Source organism: Electrona antarctica, assembly GCF_951216825.1.
Source record: "Electrona antarctica genome assembly, chromosome: 2".
In the NCBI taxonomy this organism is placed as follows: domain Eukaryota; kingdom Metazoa; phylum Chordata; class Actinopteri; order Myctophiformes; family Myctophidae; genus Electrona; species Electrona antarctica.
In genome coordinates, this window is record NC_136807.1 from 41,448,025 (window position 1) to 41,468,529 (window position 20,505).

At 45.1% G+C, this 20,505-nt stretch overlaps 1 protein-coding gene across 3 annotated transcripts in view; it reads right to left on the bottom strand.

Moving 5' to 3' along the window:
• The window catches only part of LOC306939852 (disco-interacting protein 2 homolog B-A), a 109,948-nt gene that overhangs the window by 36,477 nt on the left and 52,966 nt on the right, over positions 1-20,505 (bottom strand). For all 3 annotated transcript variants that reach the window (XM_079524611.1, XM_079524609.1, XM_079524608.1), the window contains 2 exons: positions 2,302-2,373; positions 286-441 (listed from right to left, as the gene is read on the bottom strand). In XM_079524611.1, coding sequence (XP_079380737.1) covers positions 286-441; positions 2,302-2,373 — 228 coding nt within the window. The remainder of the gene's footprint in view (positions 1-285; positions 442-2,301; positions 2,374-20,505) is intronic.

The window sequence follows — 20,505 nt, forward strand, 5'->3', positions numbered from 1 at the left end:
CAATAATTTAACTCTTGAGAGCGTAAAATGAAACCAAATGGATGGACCCATTTGGAGTAAAAGATAAGGGGCCACCTGGAACCGCTTCAAGGACCACTGGTGGTCCCCGGACCACTGGTTGAAAACCACTGGTATACAGGTATATCCATATGCGTGCGTGTGTGTGTGTGTGTAACTGTGTATGTGTGCATGTGTGTGTGTGCATGTGTATGTGTGTGTGCGCTCGGACGCACTCACGCACGCACGCACGCACACACACACATGCCTGCATGTTATGTCCTGTACCTGATCTGTAGCGGTCATCCCTGGCCCCTCCACTACGATGTGAACGGTGGTGTCTGGAGGCTGACGACGTGGAGGGGCCCGGGGCCTCAGGACTGGGGCTGGGGTCTGCACTGTGATTGGGGGACAACTGGACATCTGGCAGGGACAGATCCACGTCTGGGGGGACGAGAGAGAGGACACGTGTCGTCGGGTGTACAAAGTCAGTCCGTAGCAACACATAATACAACACGGGGGACAAATAACACCACAGGCTAAATTAAAGGGCGTGTTCTTCATGATTGATGCACTAACAATATTTAGCAAGTGGCTATATTTGTCACAGTTTACTGCCAGTAACTATTTCAGTAAAGTAGTTCCAGTAGGGCGGAGGCAGAGGGGCAGAGGGAGATGAAGGCTCGGTTGGATAGGAGACAGCGATAGCAGGTGTTCTTTCACCTTCAAAGCAGCATAAATGCCAGCTTTGTCGATAAAGGAAGGGCACGAAATAGCAAATCATACGGCAACAGTAATAATACCAAATCACAGTCTTCGAAAAATGGGTTTTTCCCATTAGTGTAACATGATTCTGAACGTGCCATTGTAATTCCTCTAATATGTAATCATCTAAAATGTCATGTGTCAAACGGTTGCTCGAGCCAAGGTAGGCCAAATTTGATTATTCTACTCGAGTAAACATGCAAAGGAGGCAAGCCTTTCCACATGTCCAATTAGCCTGCAATGACACATGAAGGGATTCATTTCACGCCCATACTAATCTGGTACAGTGCGTCTGTATGGAAACACCACACCACTGTGTGAGGTCAGCTGATTAAGGAGGAGAGAGGTGACTGTAGGACACTTGGTGGGGAAGTGCCACGGTTTCACTCCACACCATTGTGACTCTGCTGTGTGCGTGGAGATATTCAGTAGAATGAGTGCACGGTCACAACGGCAATTCAGAGGACGAGTGGTCTGGTGAGAATACATAGGTAGAGGGGAGAAGATGGAGGTGGCTGGGGGGATAAAAGGACGAAAGGACAGCTGGAGGGTAAAACATAGTTAACCCATTTTGACCTGAGATCAGATTCTTCTACATCCTGTAGAAGAATCTGTCTTCTACATCCTGACAGTTTTCTGAAAAAGCTATGTTTCTATGTCGTTCTTCGATTTAAAAAAAAATAGCAGACCTACAAGCTCGTAGCGCGCCACTCGCTATGAGCTTGTAGATCTGCTATTTTTCAATAGCTAAAGCATAACATAATGCTAACACCAAACGGGGTTCCCGCCCAAAATGCGTTAAGGGGAGATGAGTTATAATAAGATAAGAATAGGTGAGAGGGAATAAGGGGACAGGACAACTGGACAAGTATAGAGGGATTTCTACTACTAGGTGTGTTGGTAAACTCTAGATTCAGCAGAATTGGTCAATGTAGAAACATGGAATTTTACATACTTTACATACATGTACGGTGTAAACTTTATTTGTGTGTGAGTGCGTGAGCTGCCAAAGTGCTTAATTTACTGGAGAACCAAGTTTGACTAGCCTGCTGCATTCCGTGATTTGTTTTGTCACTCTGCTAGTCACACAAAACAAATCACAGAACTCAGCGAATCAGGCTGGAAACCGGGCTAAAAAGTTTGACCAGCTAGCGTGTATTTCTTACATCTGCCACTAGAGTGCAGCAGATAGTCACAAATCTGGCAAAGGAACAAACAACTGGTTGGTTGTTGGTTGGTTTGGCACTTTAACTCAATAGAAACCATGGTCAGTTGTGTATAGATAAGTAAAGAGATAACTGTCTAAAACAAGTCAAATCACACAAATAATATGGTGTCACTGTCATTTTGTGATTATTTCCCAGAACATGCTTATATGGAAGACACCTGATACAAACACATTTGTTTCATGCCACAAAATAAGAGGGAACAAACAAGCAGGCAGACACAGAGCTAAAAAGAGAGAAGTACGAAGGGGAAGAGGGGGTTGCAGAAGTCAAACGAGGAGAAGGGAGTATAGAGCGGAGGCGTTGGTCTTACTTGGCGTCTGGGGGACGTATGGGGCCAGCAGCTTAGACCTCTTCTTCTCATAGCCCTTCTGTGTGATGTCACCTAGGAGATAAGACGGCAACACCAAGGCGTCAAGTTAGTCACAACAGTACCACACAAACACACAATACACACCACAGCATTACTGTACTCTCTCACACAAATAACATCAGATAAAGCACGCACGCACACACAAGAACAGTGTGCTGAAACACACTCCAAAAAAAGCCAGCTGAAACTACATACATGAAAAGCCACACGCACGTTTACAGTGTTGAGTCATAGTAATCGTCAAAGCTACCCACTTTACAACCACCACACGGCAGATAACGCCATTGTTTTGCCTTGCATTAGCCGTGGTGAGCAAACAAGAGGAGTGCAGCGTGGACCTCGGGGCTATGAAACCCAAATACCGATTAGCAGAACTGGCCGATACGCAGCCAGAGAACAATGGAAGATAGAAGGGCTTTAAGAACAGTTAGGATAGTAAACAAAGCACAGAGGAAGCCATGTGAGCCAGTTTCACATGGAACTCAAAAGTTTCTTCCTCTACAAACCCCCCCCCCCCCCCCCCTAATCATTCTTCCATAAGGGGAGGGAGGGGGGATGAAGGGGTGGCCTTGGACTGGCTGAGCTCTCACCAAAACCAAAGTTTTGAGTGTTTGTGTGTGACAAGAATGGGATGGAGCAAAGTCCACTCAGCAAGGCTCCCCTAAAATACACATACTCTTTGTGAAACAAACATAGGCCTACAGCCCTGGCCACACAAATCAAAAGCTCCTCTTGCATAAACACACACACACACACACACACACACACACACACACACACACACAGTCAAGTGCAGCATGCGCGAGCGAGGCATGTTCAGCTTCAATCTCCTGGCACCTCCTCGACACCGACTGGTGACAACAAGTAGACCCTCACCCAACCCATTGACATGAAGGGCATAGAGGGGAGAAACGAGAGGAACAGAGGAGACAGTGAATTTAAACGGCTGGAAGTAAGGGAGTGAGGGAGCGACAGGGAGCGAGGAAGATAAATGCATGAGGAGGTGGGGAAGTGAGAGGGAACACAAGCCAGCATGTTTTAAACAACAATGGAAAGAGAACCAGGAGAGGGAGAGAGAGCCAAAGTTCAACAGCGGTCGGTGGGAGGAAGAGGAGGAGGGGGAGAGGAGGGCTGGATAAGCTGGGAATGGGCGGCGAGCGAGGTCCCGTGTTACGACTCCTATCTTTAAGCTCTCTCTCTCTCTCTCTCTCTTTCCATTGTTCCCTGATGTAGGCTTACATATGTTTGAGAAATGGCAGGCTGAAATACCTAACTGACATACAGTGGAGCAACACTGTGTGTGTGTGTGTGTGTATATGTGTGTGTTTTAGGATATGATCTTTGCACACTACGATGGTGATCTCGGCTCCTTTCAAATAGAGAAGAAGGGGGGGGGGGGGGGGGTCTGGGCGGCAATACAATAACAAACTGAATCTGTTAGACAGGAATAGAAAGGAGAGAGAGAGAGAGAGAGAAGCAGTCAGGGAGAGAGAGTGCAAGTGGGAGCGCGAGACCCAGAGAAAGGATGATTGAGGACAGAGGGACAGATATACTGACAGATTTATAGAAAGAGAACGAAAATGAGAGAGAGAAAGACAAAGCAGACGAGTGAGAGTGAGTGAGAACTGAGTGCTTTGTCATTCTTGGTGTAGAGAGCACACACACACACAATACATGGACACACACACACACACACACACACACACACACACACACACACACACACACACACACACACACACACACACACACACACACACACACACACACACACACACACACACACACACACACACACACACACACACACACACACACACACACACACACACACACACACACACAGTCACTAATGTAACAGCATTGTTATTGGGGGAATAATTCTGGTTCAAAACAGTGCTGGTCTCTGGGGCGTGTGGTGTTGCTGGGAGCAGAGGGACGGACGCATGGATAGATGGACGGATGGATGGATAGATGGAGGCAAGGAAAGAGAGTTGGAGGGGGGGGGGGGGGGGGGGGTGCTCATTAACACAGACAGAGGAGAGCCTGTACTGGCCTGGGACACAACAACAGGCTGGGCCTGGCTGGCACTGTGGTTGGCACTGGGCAGCCCTGGGTCAGAATGCACACCACAAGTGTGAATGAAAGAGAGCGACTGTGACAGCTGCTTCAAAACACACAGAAAGCTGGATGTTTTGAGAGCTCCAATATACAGTATGCCGTTTAGAGTATGCGAGTGAGAGCAAACAGTGCAGGCACAGTGTGTGTGTGTGTCTATGCGCATTAATCTCTCTCACTGTGTGTGTGTGTGTGTGTATGCGCATTAATCTCTCTCACTGTGTGTGTGTGTGTGTGTGTGTGTGTAATGAGAGGTCAGGGGACAGGATATGAGTGTTACCCCACCCTGTATGTGCGCTGCCAAAAAAACAGCTCCCAGTGTCTGTCTGGAGAAGGAGGAATGTGCTGATCGGACATGAGCCTCCTAACGGAGAGGGCCAACTGGCCCATTGGTTCCCCTGGGGTGCAGGAAGTGCGTGTGTGTGCGTGCGAGCGCGTGTGTGTGTGCGTGTGTGTACACAGCTGGTGCAGGTTAAGATGAGAGTGCTGACTGTATGTAGTTGTGAAGTATGTATTATGACAGGCCATTTCAGTGAGATGTATGTCAGTGTGTCAAACAGAGGTGTGTGAGTGTTTCATTTGGTAGCGCCACCACAAATTAGGTATCACCATCTTTTTCTTTGTATAGTGTTATTAATACATGGCCTTATCATGCATTAATTTCCATACCATCAATCAGTGATGTAAATAGGTTTTCAATGTAATGGGTCCCAGGACCCAGGGGTGGTCTTTTAGATGGGTCCCTGGGACATTTCACGAGTCCTACTTCAACAACATTAGAGTACAGTACTGAGTACAGTATTGCATCCCAGGACCCCCGGAGGGTGACATATATATTTTTTTTCGTTATAATTTTTATCCCACGATTTTGTAACACATTTTTCACCCCTTTGTCAATTATCTAATGTGATCCTGGGCTCTACACACCCTCCGCCAACCTGGGGAGAGCAACAGACTTGAACTCATGCTTCCTTCATGCATGAGGGCCCAAGTTGCTCCTTGTCAGGGGGGAGTTTCCCTGGTTGGACGTAGTGCATGGAAGGAACACATTATTCCAACCAGTTCCTTTCCCCTCCATCAGGCGCCCCGGCTGGCCAGGGGGAGGCAGTTTAGAGACCAGGATTACTGCATGTTTTTTGTGAGGGTACCTACCCTAGGGAACACGGGGAGAACATGCAAACTCCACACAGAAAGGCCCTTTCGCCAACCCCGTCTCTGGTATGGGCACTGATGACGCGGAGGAGAGGACACGCCGCCAGCGCCCACAGCGTCCCGAGCGGGAATCGAACCCAGGACCTTCTAGCTGTGAGGCGACAGTACTACCAACTGTGCCACCGTGCCCCCGGAGGGTGACATGATTGCATCCTCTCTCAATTTAGTGAGTCTAAGGATGCAGGATACAGGCTATTTGCATCACTGCCATTGATCACTGCCTACGATGTTTTCCTTCCAGTTTACACATTTTGGACCAAGGCTAGCAAAAGCTTTCTTGGCTTTAGCATAAACGCCTTAAATTAAGCACATAACTAAAAGTGGAAAAGCAACATTACAAAGGCGGCTTGTGTAATTAGAAAGCCTACTTTCCTTAGTGGACGCACTCTGAGGGCCCCAATACACGTATAAAATGCACTTTTTGGCAGAGGAAAAAAAAATGTTTTAGTTACTCCACTGCGCCCTCTACCGATATTGCCAAGAGAAATTTTCATAGACAAGATTTTTCAGAGTGCATCCACTAAGGAAAGTAGACTTTCTAATAACACAAGCCGCCTTTGTATTGGTGAGTAGCAAAAACGTTCTTTATATTTACGCGGCAAGAGAGGCTGATCTGCATTTATGCGATCGCCGGAAGTCGACAGTAACAGTTAAGTCAATGTTTTGCCTTTCAACAAATGCAAATACATTGTGTGTGTTTGCTGAAAGAGTTAAAGATGGTGCAAGAGTGAGTGTGTTTGTGTGCGTGAATCTAGTTTGCGTCCGAGCATAGGCATGGTCTGGGCTGGGCAGTAAGTAAACATGTAAGTAAACATGAAACATTGTACTGTAAAAAGGTCTCTTTTCCGTTCACCTTTTTAGTATAATAAAGTATTAGTTTACTATAATTAGATAAATACACGATAATCACTAACACTTTATTTAGAAGTACACACCCAAATCAAATCATAGTACAACGTACACGTGACGCGTGTTCAATCAACTATTCCATCAAAGCAAACGGCATAAACAATATTAGTTTGTTAGAAGTTACAGACAGTTCTCTTGTATCATACCATATTATTTCCCACCACGGAGAAACCTCACATCAGACTATCCAGCATAGCTATATCCACCTCGGAGGATATAGGCGGTAGGCCAATTAGAGGAAGGCGGGCGTTACCATGCCTATGGCTCAGACGCAAACTAGATTCACGCTGTGTGTGTGTGTGTGTGCACACACACGCGCGAGAGACCGTGTGCGCAAGACACACAATCAGTTGCAAAGGTTATCTCACTCCCATTAAGAAATGCTCATAATAATCCCTGCTCCTGTCATCCAGCCTATTAAAGCTAATCATTATCAAACAAGTGATGTAAACATCCCCACCAGTATGGCCGCCTCAGAGCTCATTAGAAAGTGAATGGCAGTGCCCGCTTGCCTCCCCCATGACTCTTCTCTTAAAACTGCTTACTGTTGACCCCTGTAACCCCTGACCCCATGGCAACCAGTCCAGAGGACTGATCCCTCCTCACAGCTGATGGCCCAGGGTCAGATTGGGGACACAAACTTCCACAAAATCTCTAAACAAATGTATAAACAACAGGCACGCACAGACACATGATCTCGACTTGCACCCCAAATCACACACGCACGCACGCACGCACCACGCACGCAGTGTCAGATTAAACCCCACATAGAATTAAATGTGTCTCTGCCGCGGAAGTCAGCCAACCAGGCCAGCCATTATTGACCCCCTCTCTATTAATCCACACTTACAGTCTCCCAACTGATCTATGCCATACTGGAAATAGAGCAGCTTCTAACTCAGTTTAGTGTCCTAAAAAAGGACAGTGGGCCATTTAATCCACTTCATATGTATTATTTAGATCTAGTCCAGAAAGCTAAAAGAAAGATACAGTTGGAAGAAGGCATAGAAGTAAAGACAAGACTGAGAAACTGTTGAGCAACTCAACTGCAGATAGCATCACATCAGTGTGTAGGGCTGCAACTAACAATTATCATAATCAATTATATTGTCGATACATTTGTTGAATATTCGAGAGACCCAAGTTCATCACACAAAACGCAAAGTTTGTGTGTTCAGGTTTTGACAGCAGACCAGTACTGAAAACTGCCTCCAAACTCTTCGCCGACAAGTGCTAATTAGGGGTCAGGCCTTTGCAGCACAGGGCAGACTACTTTTCCCCCTTTCAATTTGCATAGCGTTTGTACACTTGTCTTTGCATAAACAGTCCATTATTGATCCAGATTATGGCCACTAGGCTTAGTGCCCACTGTGCACGGTGCACACACACACACACACACACACACACACACACACACACACACACACACACACACACACACACACACACACACACACACACACACACACACACACACACACACACACACACACACACACACACACACACACACACACACACACACACACACACACACACACACACACACACACACACACACACACACCCCCCCCCCCCCTACCCAGAAGCATTTGGAGATCACCGACCTATTTTTGCAAGCACAACCATGCTGGCCGGACAAACTATGAGACCACACACCACTGCTGTATTGTATGTATATACAATGTATGTATGTATTCTACTGCATGCATTGTGCATTCATGGATTAAGCATTACAAACAAGCCATGCCACAACAAATTTGACCGTCAGTTTGTGGGACACGCGATGACAAAAGTATGTTGTTGGCTCGAGCTGCAGATAAAGCTGCAGATAAATCAGGTAACAATGATACATTTTCATGCTGTTGCATTCACGATGTGAGAGTGATATCCTGTGCTCCAATCATTATGGTCTGCGTAATGCATCCGTGACATTTTTAAGACCATGAAGCATTGATTTAAGACCATAATTATTTTTAGGGCCATATTGCAGAATTAATTTTATATTCTTTATATACTCCCGATCCCACTGTGTGTGTAAATTATGTGTTTTGTGTGTGTGCAGCTGCCAGCCGCCACATTTTTAGTAGTTGATATGATTGTATCCGTTGTTGTAAATGACTTACCAATCATCATTTGATTGTGTATTGTGTAAGGATGTGAAAGACAGCCACATATCGTTTTCAGATAGTCTACTGTAACAACTTGAACCCTAGCATTCCTAAAGGGGTGAACCTTGTGCAAATAGGCAAAGAACAAGCTCACAATATGTTGCGATGAGTTGTAGATTGGCTATTTTCCGCAAAGAGTTTAGTGCTGAGGGCGAAAAAGGGCCCTGACCCCGGTCAACTAAGTATATGGTGTTCAAGTGCTTAAAACAGTTTCAGGGCCTTAAATTGATTGATCAAACGATATGCCCTGCTTATTACGCATTTCCCGCTATTTGTTTTATGTGTCTAAATCGCCGAATTTTAATAATAAAAAAGAAAGTCAGTCGTTCCGCGGAGAAGGCTGGAGAGAGCTTCATGTTACGACGAAGAAACCGGAAATCGATACTTATGCTGGGCTGCTAGGGCTTCTGGGAAATTGAGTCCAATGCAAGCGGACGGTGGTTTTGTATGACTACAACAGCCTCCCAGCCCCCTCCTTTCTGCTTTGCAAGATGGCGGGTGGTGCGATCGTCCAAAAACAAACTAAGGTACGGATCTGGACCGGATTTTCACAGATCAAACGCCCAAATACTTCAGCGTATGATCTAAAGGTAATAAAACAATCCAGGCAGCGTAGGAATTTTGATTATAATGCGGGAAACACGGAATAAGCAGTAGAACTGTTAAGACTGCAAGATCAAAAACGATCAAACACGGCCCTGTGGCTCTGTACAGCCTGTACTGTATGTTCATGTGTGCACTACAGCTGCGTGCACCATGCACAAGACATTACCGTTTACAGTTATGTAGTATTACTGTATTGTGCCAAATTTGACTTACCATTACAGTCATTCAATATTGTACAGATTCAGAATCATTTAACCCATTGAGACCTGAGACCAGATTCTACAAATGTCTTCTAAATCCTAACAGTTTTCTGAAAATAATACAACTCATTGCAACACATTGGTGTGGTTGACCTTAAAAACCGTCTCGTCCCTTTGGTGTGGTTTGGGCTTAAATGAGGGAAAGAGAACTAACAGAACGTTTTTATTGTAAGTGATGAATGAGCTGCTTAAATTAAGTGATTGATTAAAAAAGGTTTGGAATACGTTTGTTTTGATAATAAAATAAAAAATATTCTGAATTCATAACTATTTCTGCTTTTCAGAAATAGAAATGCGGTACATTGCTGCCAATGTACTGTGTATGATCAAGACAATATACATTACACTCGAAGGTGATGGCTAGCAGTGGTTAAACTGTGCACATAAATGGCAACAAGAGCAGATCCTTGGCTGAACTGAGGCAAAAGATACTAATCAATGCTGCTACAATGTCTGAGGAGCTGAACTAAATAATAGTTATACTGTTATGTAGCTGACTGACAAAGAGGTAGAAGCGCACACCAGTAGTGGGGAGGTGCTGACGACTGCAGGAGATACACCTTGAAAAGAGGGTATGAATCATACCCTGAAGAAGGCATCTTGTTTGGTATGAATCATACCCTGAAGAAGGCATCTTGTTTGCCGAAACGTCGGTTCAATAAAGGTTTCTTGCGTCGTGACTACGAGCTGTGCGGCCTCTTTTCCTTTTTTCAAGTATGTAGCCGACTGTACACAAGACACAACAAGAAAAGACCTTGGACAAAAAACAAAACATTGTGGCAAAAAGGAGACTGTATTGGCCTGATATACTGTTGCGTGGGGGTCATACTAAAAAGTACCCAACACGAACAAAACCAGATACCCAAAACAACTCATAATTAGTTACCCCAAACTACTAAAACAAAGCATGCCAGTAAGTTACCTGAAACAACCCAAAACTACCCAAACATGGCAATATAATTACCTAAATGGATTTCTGGTGTTGCACGGTTTGCACCTTGAAAATAACAGATCTTCAAGCTTCCAGCTCTAGGGCTAACAATGAAGGGGATCAGTGAAAATAACAGATCTTCAAGCTTCCAGCTCTAGGGCTAACAATGAAGGGGATCAGTGCTTGAAAATACCAGATCTTAAACATTTTATTGGCGGCAGGAAAGAAGGCTATCACAAGGAAATGGGGACAGAAGGAGCCTCCAACACAGGGACAATGGGAGGAGTTGATTCAGGAGATACAGCTCATGGAGAAACTGACACATCGCCTGAGACTGCAGGAGGAACGAATGGAGGACAAATGGTCCAAATGGACAATATTTAAGGACCTGATCATGAGCAATGAGGGCATGGGGGAATGAGGACCACCAGAATATGTCTAGGAATAAGTGAAAGTTTTGAAAAAGATTTGATAAGCATTGTCGACTTTATTGTATTTTTATTTTTTGTTTTTCGTGTTTGTTTGTGCTGTGTTTGTCCTTTTCTATTGTGTGTTTGTTCAAAAACAAATAAAAATCTAAGTGATAAAAAAAGAAAATACCAGATCTTCAAGCTTCCAGCTCTAGGGCTAACAATGAAGGGGATCAGTGAAAATAACAGATCTTCAAGCTTCCAGCTCTAGGGCTAACAATGAAGGGGATCAGTGCTTGAAAATACCAGATCTTCAAGCTTCCAGCTCTAGGGCTAACAATGAAGGGGATCAGTGCTTGGCTAATGCTTCCTATTCTAAAGCACAGATGCGTGACACACAAACACACAGCTGGTTGTAGGGCCTGAGTGACTGAATGGTATTAGCCTCATTATTAGCTTCCATGCATCACCACTTCTTTCAATGACATCAAACTGGCAAGTGATTGAACAAACCCTTGTCCAGGTATTTTCATAAATTATGTTTTAAGCATTTTCATGTAATAATAATAATAATATATACGATTTATATAGCGCATTTTCTTTGCTTTCTAGGTACCCAAAGTCGCTTTACAGAACAGAAGTAAAAACAATTATTAGAAAACTAGTTGAAAGGTTAAAAACAAGTCCAAAAGTGGACAAACAAGAAGGGTATGTGTGTGTGTGTGTGTGTGTGTGTGTGTGGGGGGGGTTATGTAGGGAAAGCCAGTCTGAAAAGGTGGGTTTTGAGTGTGCTTTTGAACATTTCGAGGGTGGGGGCAGCTCTGATGTGTGTTGGGAGTGAGTTCCACAGAGAAGGGGCGGCCACTGCGAAGGCCCTGTCTCCCCAAGTTCGTTTGTTGGATTTGTGGGGTTCCAGTTGGTTGGCAGTGCTTGACCTGAGGGAGCGGGAGGGGACATGGCGGTTGATGAGTTCAGAGAGGTACAGGGGGGCCTGGTTGTTGAGGGCTTTGTAGGTGATGGTGAGTATTTTGAAATCGATTCTGAACTTGACTGGGAGCCAGTGGAGTTCACGGAGGACAGGTGTGATGTGGTCCCTGGATCTGGTTCTGGTGAGCAGGCGGGTGGCGGAGTTTGGAACGTACTGTAGTTTTTTGAGAACCTTGGTGGTGACGCCATACAGGAGGCTATTGCAGTAGTCGAGTCTGGATGTGATGAAGGCATGAATGAGTGTCTCAGCGGCAGTGTGGGATAGCATGGGACGAAGGCGGGCGATGTTGCAGAGGTGGAAAAAGGCGGTTTGGTTGGTGATCTGGTTGACATGGGGCTGGAAGGAGAGGGTGGGGTCAAGGATGACACCGAGGTTGTGGACTCGGGTGGAGGGGGTGACAGTGGAGCCATCAATGGTGAGGGAGAAGTCATGAGAGGAGCGGGTGAGTGAGTCAGGGCCAATGATGAGGATTTCAGATTTATTGCAGTTGAGTTTTAGAAAGTTTGTTTGCATCCATGTTTTGATGTCAGTCAGGCAGGAGTTGAGGGTGGAGTGGGTGATGGTGGTGATGGTTTTGGATGGGAGATAGAGTTGTGTGTCATCGGCATAACAGTGAAAGCGGAGGCCGTGAGTGCGGAGTATCTGACCAAGGGGGAGCATGTACAGAATGAAGAGGAGGGGACCAAGTACTGAACCTTGGGGGACGCCGTGGGTGACAGGTGACGTGAGTGACTGGCAGTTGTTGATGGAAATAAAATGCCGTCTGTCAGTGAGATATGTATTGGTCTTGGGGATGTGGTGGTGATGACAGACACTAGTCAGCTGATATAGTGATTTGGTTTGCATTGTCCTGTCTGACGTGTGTCTGTGTGTTTGAATGGCAGCACATACATCGCATGTGTTGGCATATGTACAGACCAGTGAGACCACAGCCCCACCACCATGTCACATGGGCACACAGACGCATGCAGTGTCACACACACACAGACGCATGCCCAGTCACACACACAGACGCATGCACAGTCACACACACACAGACGCATGCACAGTCACACACACGCACGCGCATGCCTGTCGCCCACACACACTGTGTCATCCAACATGTGCCACCCTTCTGTGTTCAGCCTCCTTGCTGAGGGGGCTGAGTAATTACAGTTAACAGTTCAGGCTGGCCACATCCAACTCTGGGAGGAAGTGATATCATCATTGTTATCTCCCATGGTTTCCTTTTGCCTCACACTATCAGTTCCTCTCTCTGTCGCGTCTACAGTAGGTCATATGATGTGCCACCATCACACTTTGAACAGAATGAGGCTCACCAGGATAAAAACTAAAACCCAAACGCGTACTGTAAACTGCACACACACACTTGTGCACGTCGCAGGCACACATTCACTTCATCAAGTTAAACTGCCTAAGCAGCCAACATAAATCTCCTGGCACGCACACTCACACTTACTTACTTCATCAAATTAAACTGCCCAAGCAGCCAACAGAACTCTCCAGGTGAAGCAAATAGCACTCATTCAGTCGTCAGTAAAGCACAGCCATCACGGCAGGACTGATCCAGTGCTCCCATTTCATCAGTTCAACACATTGCAGATAATCTGAAATGTGTTGAACCTAATGGGAGTTATGACTGAAAGTATGTCAGTGTAATGATCTTAGTCTGACAACAGAAGCACAGATTTGGTCAAAGCAAAGAGGTCAGCACTGAAGCTCAAAAATAACATGGTAGATCGCAGGTGCATTTGAAAATCGGCCGCAAGGTCATTGCCAGGTTCCTCACCAGCAATGCTGGATCTGATTTTAGGCTACATACAAAGCTGTCTTTGAGTCCACTTGACTTCAGTAATAAATAAAAAAGTGCCGTTCAACAATAGAGAGTCTTATTCTCCCCAAGGGAGGCGAGCAGACGATGGCAGTGATGAGACGGAGACAGGGGCTAAGGATAGAGTCAGTACACCCACAAACACAAATACACACACTCTAAACAACACCCATAATAAAGGACACATTTAATACACACATAAACACAGGGGTTGAGCTGAGAGGAACCGGCGTCACCCACCGCATTGTATTTATAGAGCCTGCGTGGCGAAATGCACAAACATACACAAGAAGACTGTACAGAGCAAACCGACAAAACAGCACATGGCAGGAAATGCAAATGAATGGGTCTGACTCCGACACCAAGAAAAGACCACATGGCACCTGGCTATTAGTTAAAGAAGCTGTATGCTGTTCTACCAGTAGGTTGTTTACAGGTTAGTGAGACATAGTGGTTCTGGGTAGAAAGAAACGGGTAGTTTTTAATAGCACTTGGAGACCGATTCCAACATTTTCACATTATCCATACATCTGGTCGAATATTTTTGACTATTATCTTACCAAACATTTTAAACACTGACCGGACAGTAGAAGGCCTGGCGGCCAGTAGGAGAGGGTCTGGGGGAGTGGAGCTTCCACAGTCTGGGGATGCAGCAGGCCTGAGGCCAAACTCAAATTTGCTCAAGGGTAAAATTTGACTCGGGCTGGCTTGCTCAAGAGTCATATATATATATTGCCATCAATTATGGTTGATAGGAACTGGGGACACCGTTTAGTGTCCCCTGACAAAAATATGACAGTAAAAACTAGAATATACACTTCCTGACTGTACACCCACCACTAAAAACAAATACACAATTACACTCAAAGGACCACTGAGGAACTCTGCTCTGGGGTGGGGGGGCTTATCATTTTGATAATGGCATTAAAAAAATGCATGTAAAGCAATCAAAATACACATTTCTACATGTGGACCTCAAGCTTGGTTGATTGATGCAGGTCCTGTATGCCAGGGGTTCTCAACCCGTGGGTCGCGACCCCTCGGGGGGGTCGCCAAATTATTTTGTCGCCAAATTATTTTTTTGCAACTGAATGGCTGGAAAGTGGAAATGAAGAGTTTACATATAGTACATGCATACACCTTCCCTAATGATTATATCTGGTTTCAGTATTTATTTATGGTGTATTGTCTCTATTATTGAGGTTATTGTAGCAGTCCATTTATATTGGGGGTCGGGAGGGGGCGGGGCGGGGGTCCCGAGACATTGCCAAAGCATTTCCGGGGGTCTCCGGCCAAAAACGTTGAGAACCCCTGCTGTATGCAATAGATCAAGCCAAAGGCTGCAAGCCTGCAACAACAGCCAAACAAACACACCAGTGACTTTGACTTGAGCATTCCCTGGATAGCTGTGGTGTTGTGCAAATGATGGCCTGCAAATCTGTGCCTGGCCTATGAAGAGGAAGACTGGAGATAACCATGGGCTAGAGCAGAGCTACAGATTGCAGAGTGAAAGTGCAATCGTGGAATTCAACAATAAGGAAGTAGGCCTAAACCAAGGACAGACAGATGGATAGAAGGAGGCGGTAGGGAGGAAGGGATAGGACCAAAGGAGGGAGTGAGAAGAGGAGGACATGCCATATGCACACATTATGATTCACATTGAACTTCAAGGGGGGGGGGGGGGGGACCCCTTTTCTTTTAACAAAAAATTAAATAAAAACTTGATCACATTGAACTTCAAGGGTTAAGTCACATTATGAAGGACGGACCCCTCCCACCAAAAACACCTGCATTTCTTCACCTATTGTTTACCTAAGACACACATGCAAACACAGAGAAAAATGCACACAGAGACACATTAGCCTGGGCACCATTCCATTTCGGGTTCATGAACCGGTCGGGAGCGGATGATATCGCTACATCATGTTTGTAGTATTGTTTTGTAGTCAGCAATCTTCCGGAACTTCCTTTTCCCTCAAACCGATTTTTCTCAATAAAAGCTACAGGCTACGAGAGCTTTTATTGTTATTCTTCAGGTTTGAGGGAAAAGGAAGTTCCGTTTGATTGTTCCTGCCTGATGACTACAAAACAATACTACAACCAGAGATTAAAATAGGGTGCATTTTGCATCCCAAAACACAATTTATAGTTAAGGGACGCAATACAACAACGACCTCTGCAGACCTCAGTAGACCTGCATCCACAGGATACAGGTCTACTGTACTACTGTACTGTTTTTTTATTCTAGTTTATTTTGCTAGCTTTAGTTATATTTATCATTTCTTCTTCTTCTATTCTACATGAATATAACGACATTATTATAACCATATACAATAAAATGGGAGTTAAATGCTGCAATTTGTAAAAATATGACTCCTATAATGTCGTTGAAGTGGGACTCATAAAATGTCCCTGGGACTCATCTAAAAGACCATCCCTGCATCCCGGGACTCATTACATTGAAAACCTATTTTACATCACTGTACAACATGACGTAACGATATCATCCGCTCCCGACCGGATCATACGGCACTTTTGGAACAGAGACCAGGCTTTCCTCCGAGGTGGAAACCCCTGGTGAGGCGAGGTTACACAAGTGACACATACACTCTACACAAGCTAGTAGTAGAGCCTTGAAGAACACTGGCTATTTCAGCCCTGTCTGAAATAAGCTCATTTCATCAAATCAGGCCTTTCCGACACGGGTCAAAAACAATGCAGCCCAATTGTGTGGGCCCCTAATCAGAGTAACCCATTTAGGCCGGACGTCGAAATAAAAAGAACGTTCGCTCTGAAAGAATATATACCTATTCAAAGATTTGTGCCGCATTTTTACGATTTTTCAAAAATAGCAGACCTACAAGTTCATAGCGCGCCACTCGGTGGCGCGCTATGAGCTTGTAGATCTGCTATTTTTCAATAGCTAAAGTTTAACAGAATGCTTGAAACACCAAAAGGGGTTCCCGCCAAAATGGGTTAAGACAAAGATATGCTTCCAGCCAACTGTGAGTGACCACCCCTTTCGTCAGCGGCAGTACAGTCAAACTAAAGGGACGAATGCATCCCGATTCCTGTGAAATGTTTTTCGCCTAAATACAAACCTTCCACCTTCCACGAGGCTTGGGCAGGCTCTTGCCCCACTTCCTCCATCACTTGTATTACATTGTGCATTCTATATTGGTTGAGACAGCACTCTTGGGGCCAACAGTGGTGGTGGTGTGCCGACCTCACAGAGAGGGAACAGAGTGCTCTGTTGATGGTGACAGGGTGAAAGACAAACTTTTCTGGTATTTTCTGCACCGGCACACAGTCTCCATGCCTCAAGACACCTGAAATCTTATCCAGCAAGCAGCTCTCCTTCATAAGCCATGCAATATCAGACCTTCACTCCCTTCTGCAGTTTTAATCAAAACTTGACAACCCCCTACTGCCTATGCTATCAGTCTAACTTTCCCACACTAGTAATGTGGGTCACATTATTTCCCTGCAGACCAGAAAGGATCACTGTTTTCCAGTCCGTTTTCCAAGGAAGCAGTGATTAGCGCCTAGCGGTTTTATAGATGAATCTGCGTCACATCATTACTTCACCAAAGTGATAAGCCCAGTAAACAGCCGTGCATGGTTAATTGCTGAGTCACGCGATTTATGTCAATGGTGTTGCTGTGATTAATTTGTCTGTCTGAGCAGATAAACAACCTAACCTACATAGTTTGTCCTCACATTCATGGCTTGACTACACACTAGTCGAGTAGCATGCAGCATCTGGTAACAGAAAATGAAATAAGGTTCCACTCCACTGCCCCCCAACGCTGCACCAGGTAATGACAATTTAGCACACTATCAACCACAGAGGGCAGAACTAACGACTGAACTCATGTGGCAATGTGCATAGAGAAAACCCAGATACACTCTATGGAGTATTTGCAGAGTACAGTGCGGCAAGTCTTTCTTGCCCTTCTTTGCTTTCCTCCCTACCTTCAGAGATACTAAGGGCCAGTAAGGGGGGGAGGGAGCTATTTACCACGGCTATAGATCTATGAGCAAATGGATAATAAAAAATCTATTTCTACCGTATAACTAATACCGCTGATTCTAAGGGGTCATGTTCCAGGAACGTGAAATGGTCCCAAATCCCAAGAGTCCAATGAGAGACACGATCTGATACAACACTGTACAAACGTCATTCTCTAAAAATAAGCGAAACCTTTACGTCAGCAAAAATAAAATAAAATAAAAAAAGTTCACCTCACATGGAACCACGGTGTATGAGCGAATATAATGTGGTAATTCTGAGTTCTCCTTGGTCTGTGCTGTTAGGATAGCAAAAGAGATGATCCACAGGGATAGACTGAGGTTTTCCGGGTTGATTCCTATCAGTTCAACTAGCAAAATCCCAATTTATACTATGTGTATAAAATAAGCATTGCATTACCAGCCAAACCCAGCTCAGACCAGTATGTCTACTGGCTCTTCGGCTTACTACTATCTGCCTAGTAGGCAATCATAGAATCCTAGTTCTAAATTCTAAAATATTCTTATATACGTATTACGTACGTACATAATCTTTAGAGGGGAAAATTGAGCCACATCACCTCCTTCCTGTTGCTGTGTTAGGGCCGATTCATACTCCTATTTTAGAGCCGAATAAAAGTCGGTTCGGCTCTGTAGAGCCTACAATGTGACGTCAATTTAGGTTCGGGGGGGCGGGTACCGTCCTAAAGTCGGCTCTTCGGTGCTACTGAAAATTTCTGACGAGCCGAAATCATTTTGGCACTACAGCGCCGAAACAGCGGTAAAATAGGAGTATGAATCGGCCCTTACTGTTACATCTGTGTTACTTGGAATCTGATTATTTCTTGATCTCAGAAATGAGGACATAAAACATGGCAGTTCTTACATTGCTTCATTGTGTAATTATTAAGTAGGTTTTTAGGTCACTCAGTAGGCCTAAATATGATTACACGGGCATGATATGCCACTAAGTTCTAGACTAAATGACACAGAAAACCTTGTTAAAACCCAAATCAAGGCTTACGGTCGGACAGACAGCCCCCGCCAATGATAGACTAACCTCTTCCACCTAATCAGAATTATAACTACCCAAGTGAATGAATATGCATGACCTTGTCTGTTAGATTGGTAGAAAACACAACACAGATACTACAATTCGGTGTCTGCAGTGCAGAGTAGAGTTCTGAAATATTCATTAGTTTTCATTAGTGCAATAGGGTAGTGATTTCCTCACACAACCTCTCCTCAAACAGAGTTCATGGTTCTGTTCTAGCCAAGCCCCCAGAACGACTGGCCAACGTTGAAGCCGTCGAGCCTACTGGTCAAAGCTGGAACTGCAGGCATATAGCACGAGGAAACCCCGCACAACTGGGGTTTAACATCGAGCACTCGTTTGCACTTCCGCATTTGCCAACCAAATGTCTGCACTCTATCCTTTATAACTCTATGGTTCTAATCTAGCGCATGGGCAGTCAGTGTAGTATGCACACATAAAGTACGTACTGTATGGCATATACAATCTGGGAGGCACATGGATGACGTGATCTGTGTGACTAGTGAGACTAGATGGGATTTCATAATATTGTGATATGGCAAAACATTTTGTTTTAATCAGTTTATAAAGGTTGTTGCGACCAAAGGTCGCAGTTAACTTATGGAATTGTGCATTTCACGTCAGTCAGTCAGTGTATAACTAAATCCCCATACATGGGGAAAGCCTCCATATATGGTACCCAGGTCTCGTGACATTACGTGACATTCAGGGATGATAGTAAATAAGGGTTCATAGTAAATGCGATCTGCTGTCGCAATTAAGCCCATATATGGAGATCCCTGATGTCATCAATATTAGTATATGGACAGAACAGAACCTGTTCTGACATTCCATATGTTGAACCTTCCTCCCCATCCATCCTTCCTCTTCGACGTCTCCCTTTTGACTGATACCTGTCCATTTAAACTCTAGACGGGCCTGCTCCAAAGTTATTTGTGCAGCCGTGCCCAGCAGCCGGCGAAAACTAGAGTTCTCAACAGGCCAGAAAATTAAGGCCCGGCCCTACCTGGGCCCTCATCAAACCCTGTAAACTTAAGACACTGCCCCCACTGCCACCCTTACATCTCCATATATGGAGCTGTCCTGACATTCCACATCTTGGTCTGACCTCATCAAACCCTGTACACTCAAGACACGCTCCATTACTTGTATATGGCAAGTGCACGCAACCTCGCCCTTTGCAAGGTTTTGAAAGCAACAATAAAATAGTTCTCCACAATATTCTAAACTTATTGATATGTTTGATTTTGGCAACCGCTGAATGACATTCTTATTTGGTTCGGTGCACGGCAATACAGATGCTCTTTCGAAAAATAGAGGAGGTCATTGAGAGTCATTGAGACAGACGGGCTTGCTGCATGACAGAGCAGTGTTGCAGCATTGCCGGGTAACCAGAGTGAATTGGAGCAGTGAGAGTGTGTGTGAGGCATCGGGTTTCAGCGCTGTAGTGGTGTTGTAGTAAACGGATACTGGGTCAGTACGGCAGCATGGCTCAGACCCACCGGACCTCAGGGTTAGAGAGCCACACGTGTCATTACGCCGTCACCCGTCTGGTCCATTGGCCATCAACTTCAACATGCATGTCCACTAGGTAAGTAAGACGGCATCATAACATAGCACAGGTAGACTAGACCTAGTAGTAA